The 14,263-nt window shown below is 33.2% G+C and overlaps 1 protein-coding gene across 6 annotated transcripts; it reads right to left on the bottom strand.

Moving 5' to 3' along the window:
* Positions 1 to 1,130: 1,130 nt before the first annotated feature.
* LOC113520839 (transformer-2 protein homolog beta) lies at positions 1,131 to 13,989 on the bottom strand. Of its 6 annotated transcripts, none has more exons than XM_026906257.3 (8): positions 13,809 to 13,986; positions 13,564 to 13,697; positions 10,958 to 11,117; positions 10,012 to 10,140; positions 8,819 to 8,991; positions 7,263 to 7,310; positions 6,108 to 6,238; positions 1,131 to 1,630 (listed from the first exon to the last, which is right to left on the bottom strand). In XM_026906257.3, exons 1-8 carry the CDS (start codon positions 13,821 to 13,823, stop codon positions 1,605 to 1,607), a joined length of 816 nt encoding a protein of 271 aa, XP_026762058.1. In that variant the 5' UTR covers positions 13,824 to 13,986; the 3' UTR covers positions 1,131 to 1,604. The 6 variants fall into 6 exon arrangements, with proteins under 6 accessions (XP_026762058.1, XP_026762061.1, XP_026762062.1 ...); XM_026906260.3 differs by having other exon boundaries at positions 1,131 to 2,005; positions 13,809 to 13,985; XM_026906261.3 differs by having other exon boundaries at positions 10,958 to 11,105; positions 13,809 to 13,981.
* Positions 13,990 to 14,263: the final 274 nt, after the last annotated feature.

Here is a 14,263-nt window from a genome sequence, read left to right as displayed (position 1 = left end):
AACTCCCACTGAAACTGACAATAGCAAATGGTACTTTTTCTCTCTAATAAACTTCATTATACGAGTATATTACATATGTTAGATACCCCACATAAACTACATCTACTCAATAATAAAATACTTGAATATATATTTTTATAATATTTAATCATATATATACATACGCATATCTATAAACTACATCTGTTTGATACCGACAAATGTTTTTTTCCCACTACTGTTACGAATTTTAATAACTATAGAAATTTAACGAGTTAGTCATATGTTATTGAATATAATTTTCAGCCCTTTTACTAGAAGGGATCCTTAGTAATATTATGTCCAAGTTTGTTAATTTCCTAACACTTTAACAGCTAAACCGATCACTATGAAACTGTATAGGATAGAGAAGGAGATAGGTCACTTTTTATTCGAGTCGGTGAACATATTTCGGTCACGCTAAGTCAAGGATAAAAGTTAATAACACAATAGTAGTCTAAGAGAAATGTGGTAAAATTTGCACATAAGACTAAGAGACGTTTTCCGAAAATTTGTAATTTTTTTATACCACCAAGGTGACAAACAAGTATATGGCCAGTGACAATAATTTAGTAACATATTAAATATTTATGTATTACAATAATAATTATTAGATTATTTTTCACGAAAGTTCCAAGTCATATTCTATTCGTTTACCGATTGAACAGAAAACATCAGGATTATTCAGCATCCAAAAGTGAAATTTATAAAAATTATTTACTGCGATCCTTGTCTTGGATTATTTAAGACAAGAATTAAAATTAAACGTAAATATAAATTCAGTTTAGTGACAAATTTCGATTGATTAACCACCATTATTCATGCAATACTCGCCAATATTAAACATATTGTAGAGATACATCTATTAAAAAAATCTCCTTATATAATATTATAATATGAGAAACCCATTTTATTTTTTCACATGATCTGGTACCGGATTACTGAGGTGCATTGACACATCTATCGCCAAATGTCTGACACACACCAGAAACGTAGGAAAAGCAGTAAATATTACAATAACAACTACTCTACACTACCCATTATGATATATTATCAGAAAGGAATATGGATAAGACCAGGTGGGACAGACCATGAATGAAGAAGAACCATAATGATATTACAAAACTATTATTTATTAACAAGTCGCTGCTCACAAGTCTACACTAGAAAAAAATAAGTATTAATATGGCGACCCGACGGTCAATACATATATATATATATATATATATATACATACTATGGAGTCGAGAAATGCAATAACGATCACGTAGTGTAAAATATATACCGCGACAGATAATGTATAGTGTTATATATAGTACTAAGTCGGAAGATAAAGAATATGATCTGTGCGCGACTTCTCTCTTGAGTGTCTTGAGCGAGCTTGTGCTTCGTACCTCCCTACAACCCAGTAACCCGATCATATTCTTTTTCGCTTCGACAAATGTCAAGTTAGGTCCGAAAACTTGGCTTCTACGCCCACATTTTCTTTTCGGCACCCACCGGCCGGTCGGGTTTCGGCAACCGCCCAAAAGGCATTTTCAATCAAACATTTTCAAAACTTCAACACAGTTACGTTTCAAGGAACTTCATCCTTTACTTCTTGTTTCAATACCTTTTCAAACAAACAAAATCAATATTAGACTTGGCGTTAAATCTTTATTAGATCTAATTTTACATCCTAGAGGCGAGTGAGCCCTGGTTATTACAAACTAACTTATAAACTAGACCCTTTTCGTATCACATCTAATTAAACATAAACTGTCCATTCACAGACTAATGCGGGCGCTTAGTTCACACGCAAACTTACATTTACAAAATTAATTGTTAACAATGTTATGTATGTATCTATATATCTAAACCGGCCTACGCAGGTACAGTATAAATGCATGGACGAGGCCAGTGGACACATTTGGGGAAGGTGTTGTCGTATCAAAAAGTATGCTATGTCTGAAGTCGACCTCAGCATCACCGACTTACTAATAACGACCTGCAAAGTCAAACAGGGGAGTAACCATGGTTGTCAATGCTATGAAATGATCATTATGCTACGAATCAATGGCTTGTGCGTGTCTAGCAATTTGCAATGATTTTATACATGAAATATGTTTGTATTACACTTTTATAGATGCTTCCGACCAAACCTGTATTCCTTCCTTATCTAAACTACCTATCAGTTGTTTCCTTTTTTTATTCTCTTATTTAAATATTATATAAATCTGACATAGGCGACATCTAGTGTTATACTATCACCAAGTAACAAATTTGGAAAGACTTTGATAGTCCCAAATATCTAAGATAACTTGACAAATAACAGTTATACGCATAAAAATTTTAAGCTTACGGAATTAAAGCCAAATACTACAATTTATACTTGAACACTTGAAAAGCAAATAAATTCTACATTTTCACCAGTTACCTCTAACTACCAGCTTGTGATTCATTCATATTAGAAAAATACACATTTTTGATACCAAGGTGAGTCTAAAAACATTTAAAATATAAAATCATCAAATTATTTTTGAAGGTCTACCGGTTCAGTCCATTCCAAAGTCAACACTTTCGATTACATTATTAAAATACATTATTGAAAACGATAGTATTGACTTCCATCACGATTAAGATACAACGAGAGACAGTTGTTCAGATAAAAACATTAAAAATTACTAGACAATTTCATATGGAACTCACATGACAAATGTTGAGGCAGACATCTTAATCTAATTTACAAAATAATACATTAGGACTGTGTCCTAATGTATGAATAGAAATAACATAGTTAACCAACATGCAATGCACTCGACAAGGGATTGAATGATTGGTTATATATTCAATATCTTTGGTCATTGTGCAAAAAAGATGTGGAAATCAAATATAAAAAAATTAATACAAAGGGATCGAAATCTAATACATTAATTTGGAATAATAAAATATGATAGATACACTGATTTATGACGAAAAAGTAAATATAAAGTACACTAGTGAGAAAATGAATTGCGTCTAATAAACACATGCATAGCCAGAAACTATGTCTGGTCACTCATGAGCTTTAGCTGTACATTTTAGAGAATAACGTCAAATGATGTTTTACATACGAATATGTATATAGCAAGAAAATGCGTAATTCTGCGAGTAAATGTACAAAGTACAGCAATTAAAGCAACTCTCGGTGCCATAACAACAACTATTGCCAATCCAAATAAATATTGCCAACTATTTGATAATCAGAAATTTGTTTATTTCCGCCATCATTACATAGTAAACAATGGAATCGACGACAAAAGAACTTTTACCATGGATTTTTATATATTAGATAATATTAGCTTATAAACTTATAATGTATTGATTTTCAATTTCGAGTTCCGAGAAAAGCCAAAGTCCCCGAAATTTTAAAGACTAGCAATTTGGCACTACTTCGCACAGGTAAAATAATTTTCCAAAATAATATTAGCTTATATATAAAAACCTCATGTGGTCTCGAACTCCTCCGAAACAGCTCGACCGATATTTATTTTTATATATGTATATTTGGTAGGTATGAAAATAATAACCCTAAAAAATTTTATGAAACTTAAAATGGCAAACATACCAACGGCCCACCTGATGGAAAGTGGTAACCGTCGCCTATAGACATAACAAAGTATACTGTTTCGCCCATGATACCTTCCATGCGTTGCCATTCCTAAGAATTAAGGTGTTATTCCTCTGTACCTGTTAATTCACTGTAATATCCCATCCTTCAAACAGAAACATTATACATGCATTTTAAAAAATATATTTCTGAAGCACTTGTGTTTACATGAATATACAAACACAAGTGCTTAACAGTACAAACACGAATGGGACAGAGGTGCTCAAGCAAACGACTTTTGTACAAAGTCTCCCTCTGGTGATATCTGGTGGTCACAGAAGAAAATATAATAATACCGATAAAAGAATACCGCTAGGTGATTAGTTTTCCTATCCAGAAAAAAATTTTTAAATGGTGAAACGTTTGCCGGATCAACTAGTATAATAATGAAATCAGGACCTTATTCCATAGTATCATTTATTTCCAAACTAAGTAAAATTTGTACTTAGATTTTGAATCAACTAATCAGCTAGTAGCCTATAACAATTTCGCCACACGAAATATTATTTTAAGTCAAGCAGTATTTTCCGCTCGGTGGCAATTTGATCCTTTTTAAATGTACATAGCATACTAAAATAAATAAAAAAGTTACAGAAGTCTAACCAGCAAGTGACAAGTACAATGTGCGTAAAATAATTGTAGAATATTAGTGTGCATTTCCCCTATTTATTATTACGATTTCAGCAATGAACTGTCCACTGCTGGACATAAGCCTTCCCCATATGGTAAGCAAGTAGTTGCCACGCTTGGCAGGCGGGTTGGCAACTCTAGTTAAGGCTTTTTATTTGCGAAATATCCATAACATGTATAAGTGATGAAAAATATTGTATAGTTCAACACAAACAAAAAAAATATAGTTTATATATTATATATAAAACAACATATTTAAAACTCGATATAAACAGTACAAGCAATTCGTACATTGTAATGTATTTGGCACACAAAATGCATGGGTAAATAGAACAAGTAAATGAGATGCTATGTTCACATAACAAGCCGTTACTTTTAAATTAACGCTTAAACATTATATGGTATATTGATTTTTATATGAAATTAAATGCGAAATCAATCACAGGTTAAAGTGAATTGTATAAGGTTAAATATTATATACTAAATATAATTTTTGATGTACTGTCTAACGATATTCCTTTCGAGATGAAACAAACCGCAATGATTGATGGCAAAAATAAACAAATTATCTCTAATCAAATACTTAGTGTAATGAACTTGAGACCATTTCTCTAAATTTATCTCTTAACCTATTTTAATTTAACAATTTCGCAAAATTACTGTAATTATGGACTGTTAATATAATTTTTAATCAAATCTATTAGAAATTTAATACACATTGGTCCTTGCAATAAAGGTTTCTCTATAATATTCGAATTTTAATTTTAGACAGGTTTAGAGAAATGTGGCCACAGAATCGAGCCCAATGTAACACTAACTCAAACAAACAATAATGCATTCTATTCAAATTTTATGACTCGTTTCATTGATTCCGTTGAGAGCAATTCAATTATATTAATACTTAAACTACCTATTTTTAATAACACATTTTCTTACTACACATTTGGATAGGATATTTGACTTCAATTTGTTAGAGCCTAAATCAATTTTTTTTTATATTATTTACTATAGTCATTACTAAATAATTATTGGATGCCTATTACGACAAATTTGGACGCAATTAAGCACATAATGTTTAATAAATTCTAAATTTAATTTTCGAAAGATATATAATGTACTGAACAAAAAAAAAGTAAGAATAAAAACCTGTAACTCAGGAAAAAGTAAAAGTTTATACACTACAATAATTTTGCAAGAACATATAGAAAAATATTAGAAAGCTATAAAGATAAATTTAGTTTAAAAGAAAAAAATAGACAATACTAGTCTTTCGCCAAGGCTACAGGGAGATAGCATCTCGATGTTTAGCTACAATTCTATCTGGTAACATCGTATTTGAGACGCTGCAATAATTGAGTACGTTTAATGCATTATCCACATTGATAATAGAAGTGAGGTATCAAACGCAAACTCTCGATTGTTAGTTTTTTTTTCGAGTGAAAGCATTACCTTAGTTTCTTATAACAATATATACATTTCTATACATGTTTTATCATGAAATTTCAAAGTACAATTTCCGTGGAATATGGTTATTGTTTCTAAACTACAAAAGTGTTCATATCTCTACACTTCGTTTAGTTTCTTTTGTAACTTTCAAATTTTGAATTTAGCTTGACAGAGAGTAATTCTCCACAACTGAAACATTTGCTAAATTTAATATTCATGCTGTATGGAGTCTCAAACACAAAAACTGCTCATTAAATTAAAAATTCCCAATATAGAACATTATGTGTCCGGCTGCGTCCAAACATTAGCAGTCAAATAGCCCATTAGCGTGAGTGCAGCGGCACCATAAGTCCAGCCTACCGCTCGGGGTGGTAGTAAGACTTACGCGGCGAGTAGGAGCGTTCGCGCTCGTAGCGGCGCGAGCGGCGGTAGTGCGGGGACGGCGAGCGGTGCCGGTAGCCGCGGTGGTAGTAGTCCCGCTCGCGGTAGCCCCCGCCGCCGCGGTAGTAGTAGTCGCTGTACAAACAAACATATGCCACTTTATAATATCTGTTATATATTAATTGGTAATTATCATTTCTGTCATTTACCATGTCATATCAGCCATTATAAGTTCCCTGTTGAACATAGGCCTCCCTCTATTGGGAGTTTCGCCAGTAGTTGCCATGCTTGGCAGGTGGATTAGCAACTCTTAAAACATGGCCAAGCCTTAGTCATTTACTACATAAATATAATAATTTAATAAATAAAAAAAAAAACAATTGATCACCCATTCCTATAGGTGTTGTAAGAGGTGACCAAAGGAACATATTCAAAGGATGGATGGCAAGTAATGGCAAACCTCCCCCCTCAAAACATGTTCAACAGTGGACAATTAATGGCTGATGTGATGATGATCTTTCACCAGAGGGAGACTTTGTACAAAAGTCGATTGCTTGGGTACCTCTGTCCCATTCGTGTTTCAACCGTGAAGGAGTTGTGTTTGCATGGCTGTGTTTCGGTTTGAAGGATGGGATATGGCGTGAATTTACAGGGTACAAAGGAATAACACCCGAGTCTTCAGGAATGGCAACGCATGGGGGGTATCATGGGCGAAACAGTATACTCTGTTATCTCCATGGTACTGCTCATGTCTATAGGCGACGATTACCACTTTCCATCAGGTGGGCCGTCAGCTTGTTTGCCATTCTACATTGTATAAATTATATATATATATATATATATATATATATATATATATATATATATATATATATATATATATATATATATATATATATTAGAACAACTTATTTTTAATAGCATTTAAATAACAAGATATGCCCAGATTGTTTACTAGACAAGACATGAAATATTGTACTACATGAACGATCAACATGTTTGCTATTCAAAGTAATACATAAATTGTTAGCCCATTTGATTAGAAAATAACAACCGTCGCTATTAGACAAATAAGACATGAACAGCGTCATTGACATCACAGAAAAAAACTATAGTATTGTTTCATATGCGTTATAGATATTAGATATAAAGAACTTACTCTCTGTCCCGGCGCCTGTCGTAGCCATTATCACCTCTGCTGCTTACACTGTAAATAAAAAAGTAATTGTAACATATTGCCTTTATGAATTCGAGTAATAATAGAATAAAAGATATAGAAGCTTATAGAATAGAAATAATCTTTATTCAAATAAAGTCGTTTACAAACTTTTTTTAAATCATATTTTTGTTTCGATTCTACTACTGTATTGTTGTTGTTATCTGCTAAAAAGTAGCCCCGCTAGAATCTCAATAGTTACTCTTTACACTTATTTTTTATGTACAAGATAATTTTACATTTCGAAGGGTATTATCATAACTAATAATAAGTATTTAAAGAATTTTATATAAAGAATACTGTAATTGATTGTAACCTTATAGTCTTTTTCTTTCTTTTATCCATACAATATTTGTGATAGTCATTTTATCCAGTAATTCATTTACTATGTTATTTATATTAATTATATTAAACAAAATTTATATTAAAACAGCTGTGTTTCTTGCTCGTTCTTCTCAGCTAAAACTGCATTCCGAACTGAATAGTAGTAGATTCATAAAAAAATATTATTAAAAAATGCTTAATATTAAATTTACTTGAATAAAAATTATTTATTATTATTATTATGTATTATTCAATTTGAAATAAATATGACAACAGACCAGTTCCTATAAGCTATGTTTACGAGTATGATGTATAAGCCAGTCAAATGACCGTCTCATAAGTCTGATATTTTATATAACCAAGTTATAGGAAGTTGATATTTTTTTCTTTTTTTACAATATACAAATTGACAACTGAATGGCTGATTAATTTAACATATATTGAAAAATACATATCTTTGTGTCAATATAACTTTCCTATAGAACAAAACAACATTTTTTTTTTGTACAAGCAGGCCTTTGGCGAATCAACTAATCTCTCAGTGGGCTCGCCCTAAATCTGCTTCCTTTACTCTACCAACACATAGAGACCCAATTAATTAGTGACTATAGTTGGGCATTTCTAATGTTGGTATTCAAAATAAAAGAATATTAAATATGAATTTTTCAATATACAAACTGCCTATAAGGTTATTTAAAACCTATCGAATATAGACAACATAAGATACCAGGGGGGCACTTTGTACGAAAGTAGTTTGTTTGGGTACCTCTATCCCATTAGTGTTTCTGATGTGAAACAGTTGTTTGCATAGCTGTGTTTCGATTTCAAGAGTGGCATATGGCAATTAAATTACAGGATAAAAAGATATAAAGCCTTAGTCCTTAGAAATGGTAACACATGAGGGGTATGAAATCACGTAAATTCCTCTTCGGTTTTATGTAGAATAAATAAAGTAATAATTCCCAAATTTTCAGAAATCAACACTGCTCCCATGCCCCTCAAAAGGCGCCATAAAAATTTTATTTTGTTAAAGATATTGTTTTTCGGATTTGTAGCCCCTTGCCATCTGACGTCTAGAGCCACTAGCCCTATTACTCTACCTCAAAGCTGCCGCTACTTCTTTCTAGAACAATCAAGAACAAAATATTCGAGAATAACATCAGAAATGCACTTACGTCGGCTTGCCCATATAGATGCCAGGCGTGGGCGTGTGTGCGCGCTGTGTGATAGAGAAGTCAACCCGGATGCGACGTCCATCTATCTCCATACCGGTACACTCGTTCTTAGCCACTTTGGCATCCTCTTGGTTCTCGTAGTAGACAAAACAGAAACCACGCGAGCGACCCGTCTATAAGAACATAATAAAAATATAATACCACTGTATTAGAGTTAAATTCAGAATAGTTTATAATGTATCCTTACTAATATTATAAATGTGTTAGTCTGTTTGTGCCCTTAGTGTCTTAACGGCTTAACCGATCACTATGAAATTTGCTATACACATAGGTATTATACAAGAAGATAGGCTACTTTTTATCCCAGCCTGTCTAATAATTACTAAATGAATTGATATGCATACAGTTTGCCAGGCCTCCCCTTCCTTTCCTGTACGTGTTGTAAGAAGCGACTAAATAAATTTAATTTTCGAGGGATGGACAGCAGCATCCTTTTTAAAGGATCATCAAAGCCTAACTGCAGTTGCCAAACCGCCTGACAAGCGTGGCAACTACTGTCAAATATCCCTCTTATGGAGAAGGCCTATGTTCAGCAATGGACAGTTAACAATATAATAATAATCCATATTGTTATAAATCAGTAAAATATGAATGTAGGTTTATTTGTTACATCTTAGCGCCTTAACCGCTCGATTAATCATAATAAAATTTTATACTAAATTCTCGTACTAGGTATGATGATTAAGAAAAGAACATAGGCTAATATTTAATCAACATATCCCTGTCACGTACGAAGTGGCATATAAAATCTAGTTAATTAAGTGTAACGTTTTCCAGAGGGAGACTTTGTACAAAAGTCGATTGCTTGGGTACCTCTGTCCCATTCGTGTTTCAACCGTGAAGCAGTTGTGTTTGCATAGCTGTGTTTCGGTTTGAAGGATGGGATATGGCGTAAATTTACAGGGTACAAAGGAATAACACCTGTGTCCTCAGGAATGGCAACGCATGGGGGGTATCACGGGCGAAACAGTATACTCTGTTATTTCTATGGTACTGCTCATGTCTATAGGCGACGGTTACCATTTTCCATCAGGTGGGCCGTCAGCTTGTTTGCCATTCTAAGTTGTATATATAAAAAAAAAAAAAACATGTAAATAGATTAAACCGATCGTGTACATCGTCCATTCACTCACCTTAGCATCAATGACAACTTGCACTTTGTCCACTGGTCCATATTTGGAGAAGATATGGTTGATCTGCGTCTCTGTGGTGTACAAACTGAGACCGAAAACGCCGAGGCACCTCGATGGAGTCGGGTTCTCCTGTCGTAACATCAAGCTTACTAACCGTTACTGATTCCGTTGCGTACACATCACAGTTAGATTCACGACGCATGTCTTTTCATCGAAATTAGTCATTTAAAAGACAAAAATAAATTAATACATAAACAAAATTGACCAATTAGTACAAAATATTGACAATTTGTTCAGTTAAATTACTTTTACTTCGATAAAAAGACACGCCCAGCAAGGGCGTAGCTAGGATTTTATTCAGACAAGAAAAACAGATTATATGTATATGAATGCCATATGACATTAAGCTCGCCACTTGTACAAAGTTTTATTGTGCAATAAGGAATAAATAAAGAAAAATACATGCTAAAAATATATAACTGGAGATAACACGGCGAGTCAATAATTTTTTTAAAGATAAAAAGTGCTACACTGCACCTAGATACGCCCTTGGAGTCAAAATTGATTACTAATAATACCAAGTAAGAGAAAAACAAAGTAAATCATATTTATATTGTCTGAAACAAGTTTTACTAATAAGACTGCCTATCAGTATAATATGCTGTTATTATATATATATTAAATGCAATAGAAATTACAATAAAATTGCTTTCCAAAAATAATTGTAATTTAATTGCGACAAAATTTAATTTTAAAACTAGATGTAATAGTGTAACAATGGCTAATTTATTAACATTGGCGTATTTAAGATTATTTTCCAAGGAGATTGTTCTTATAAAAAAAAAGCATGTGTAATATATCCTTTCGCATAGCTGAAGCGCACCAGAAAATCCCTCAAATACGCCATATTTAATATTACCATTTTACGAAAGCGATGAACACTCACCCGATCGCCTTGATGACGGCGACGCGACGACATCGGACTGTGGGAGTGGGAGCGGCGGTAGGAGCCCCTCGGCGAATACGAGCGGGAACGGCTGCGGGAGTACCTAGAGCGATACCCGCGCCGCGGAGACCCCGAGCGCGATCGAGACCTGGAGTACGACCTAGCGTCAGCAGCGATGGGTCAGCTTAAATTAACGTGCACCACAAACCAAAGGCCAATGCATAGCTGTTTACTAACCTCATCCTATTCCTTTATACGTATATACCTATTACAAATGTAAAAGTTCATAGTAGTTATATGAAAGTAAAAACCAAACAGGATGTTTGGATTTGAATAAAATTTAATACCATAGGGAACATAAAATATCCTCACCATATATTGCTAATTAACTTAAAATAGTTATTCTAATTCATGCAGGCAAAGTCACAAGTTACAGATAGTTGATTATAAAATCTAATCTGTAAGCAGTACATTTACAATTCATGTCACTATTTTTCTTTAGAAATATAGTATTTTATATTGTCTTTTAAAACAAATGTAACTATAAAGTATCTAATATTTTTATTCAAAATACTGTCTACCACTGTAACATCACATATTATAATATTAATAGTGAATTATTATATTTAATCCATAATTTTAAAATGGTATAGCAGTACATATATATACATATATTTCATTACACATATATATATATATATATATATATATATATATATATATATATTTCATTACACATATATATATATATATACACATATACATATACATATATATAAGCCTCTAAGTTATGGCAGTAGTTGTTATGATTAGTTTATAGCTTGAGCAAGGTTATCAAAAGCAGTCTGTAAATATATTTGCAAATCATCTGCATATATGTGGTAGAAAGAAGATATTTTTAGAGTTATCGAGCTGATGAAGATGGCAAATAAAAGAGGAGACAGCACACCACCCTGAGGTACGTCGGCCATAGTGTCACACTACGATAAAGTGGTTTGTTCAATCTTAATACATTGCCGACGTCCATACAGGTAATTGTTAAACCAATCAACTGCCGCTGGAGATATGTTAAGAGAGCTGAGGACTCCAAGCAGGAAATCAAAATCGACAGTATTAAAAACGTTACTGAAGTCCAATAATGTTAGCACAGTAAGTTGCCAATTTTCCATACCAAATCTAAAATCATCTGAAATCTTGACTAGAGCTGTAGCCATATTATGACCAGGACGGAAACCAGATTGAAGAATATTATGACGGCTGTTTACTGAAATAAAATCTCAAAAACTCAATTGCCAATGAATTAATCATTCTAGTAATTTAGATAGGAAAAAAAGTAATGAAATAGGGTGATAATCACTGAAGGAAAATGGGTTGCTTTTTTGGTATGGAGACAATGTAGGCATCTTTCCAACATTGAAAAAGGAACCAGAAGAAATGGAAAAATTAAGGATACTGGATATAATGGGAATAAGGAGATCCAACAAAGGAATGATCATTTTACGGCTAGTACCCTCAGCTCCGATAGCATTAGAGGTAATGGATAATGTAGCTCTCTTAACATCACAATCGGTAAATCGATTAAAGACAAAAGAAGTGTGACTGGGAGTGGATAAAGAAGAAAGATAATTTATAATATTAGTTTTGACTTCATTGTCAAGATAGGAAGCAGAAAAATGACTGTTGATCATGTCAAGATCATAAGGAATGTTTGTATTTCGAGATTTGCCAACTCCCATTGAATTAAGAAATTTCTAAACTTTAGCTTGGTCTTCATTTTCAACGGATTAATGAATGTGGTGCCACTGTGCATCTCTACACATCATGTTGCAATGACTCCTCACATGATGATATCTGTCCCGTTTTCTTGAATTGGCAGGGTCTTTTTTATAACATGCCTTGGCTCGGTTCTTTTTTTCTCGAAGCTGACGAATATCATCAGTGAGCCAAGGAGCAGGAAGATGCTAGAGTCTGACTCGACGAACTGGTGCATTGGTAAATTATGTACATAATTTATAATAAATTTTAACAGTTAAAAGAGATTGCATGCCACAAAACTCATTTCTCTAATTACATTGCTAATTAGGATAATATCAAGGCAAAATTTTCAACCATTAAAATGAAATATACCATGTGGCAGTAATTGTTTGTATGAACTAGGCACTATCAGCTCAAACCCTCCCCCTGTTCATACCTCAGCCAATATTGATAAAACAGCAGTAAAGCAAAAGTTGTTATTGATCAAATAAGGTTATATATTGGTAAATACCATGAATACTTAAATTTAAATGTTTCTATGGCAACCATGACATTATCTTAATAAGAAAATACTTGTACATAATAATACATATAAGAAATTGAAATTATGAATATGTATATACAATTGTACATTAACTGTGTTTTTATAGACTGACAACTAGATTAGGTGACGGTTCATAATTTTTCAATGTTAATTTAATACATTACATACGAGGAAAAAAAATTAAGTCCATCCACGATGCAGCCTTCAGTACAAGGTTATGCAAATAACCAAACATTAGGTTAAATGACAATTATACCAGATGCGACTCTGTAACGTAAAAAAAGCGATTTAGGATACGGTCACTTACGGGCTACGGTATTTTCTGCTCGAAGTTTTTGGCGGGGGCGGCGTCCTGGACCGGCTTCTGCTGTGTCCACGAGACATCACCGCGGTCTTCGGTGGTGGATCACGGGATCCGTTGCGGGTCCTCGACCGACTTCTCTGCAATACCCAAGCGAAAGAAACGTGTTAATTATAGCGAGCTCAACTCTCCAACAAAATAAACCACGCGCACCGAATGCGCAAATAACGAGCGTCTGCTAATTATAGTACCTCTCGATCAGACATGACGAACACTACGAAGTATAAGGATAAAACAAAACAAAAATAAAGTATTTAATCTATTATTAAACGTGAACAGATCAAATAAAATTTATAAGAGAGCACACACAACGACGCCTTCAACGCTTCCAAGGATTATTGAAAAACAAAATGGCGACAATTATGGCGGGCCGGCTAACGACTAGTGATGTGCCTAGGCGGAGTTTACTCGATTGAATATCGAATAGCATCAATTATATAACGTAGATAGAGTAAAATACAAATGTATTATGTTTGTAATGTAGAAGTACAGAAAAATTCGATTTTTTGCAATTTGTTATCAAAAATTACGGAGATAACATAATTTCTTTAAAAAATATTAATATTTATTATAAATATTGTATTTTCTTGTAAATCATCCGCCATTCGCTCTATCTGTTTAGCGTAACAGTTGACTGGTAGATAAG

The sequence above is a fragment of the Galleria mellonella genome, unplaced genomic scaffold (assembly GCF_026898425.1).
Source record: "Galleria mellonella isolate WM207_F2 unplaced genomic scaffold, CSIRO_AGI_GalMel_v1 utg36, whole genome shotgun sequence".
Lineage (NCBI taxonomy): Eukaryota > Metazoa > Arthropoda > Insecta > Lepidoptera > Pyralidae > Galleria > Galleria mellonella.
This window is presented reverse-complemented; position numbering and strand designations above follow the sequence as displayed.

Excerpts from the sequence above, each read along its gene's own strand:
- LOC113520839 (XM_026906256.3), bottom strand. Across the intron at positions 11,118-13,563 it reads AGCAGAAAATACCGTAGCCC|GTCGTACTCCAGGTCTCGAT; the intron begins GTAAGTGACCGT and ends TGCTGACGCTAG. Across the intron at positions 6,239-7,262 it reads GACAGGCGCCGGGACAGAGA|CGACTACTACTACCGCGGCG; the intron begins GTAAGTTCTTTA and ends TTGTTTGTACAG.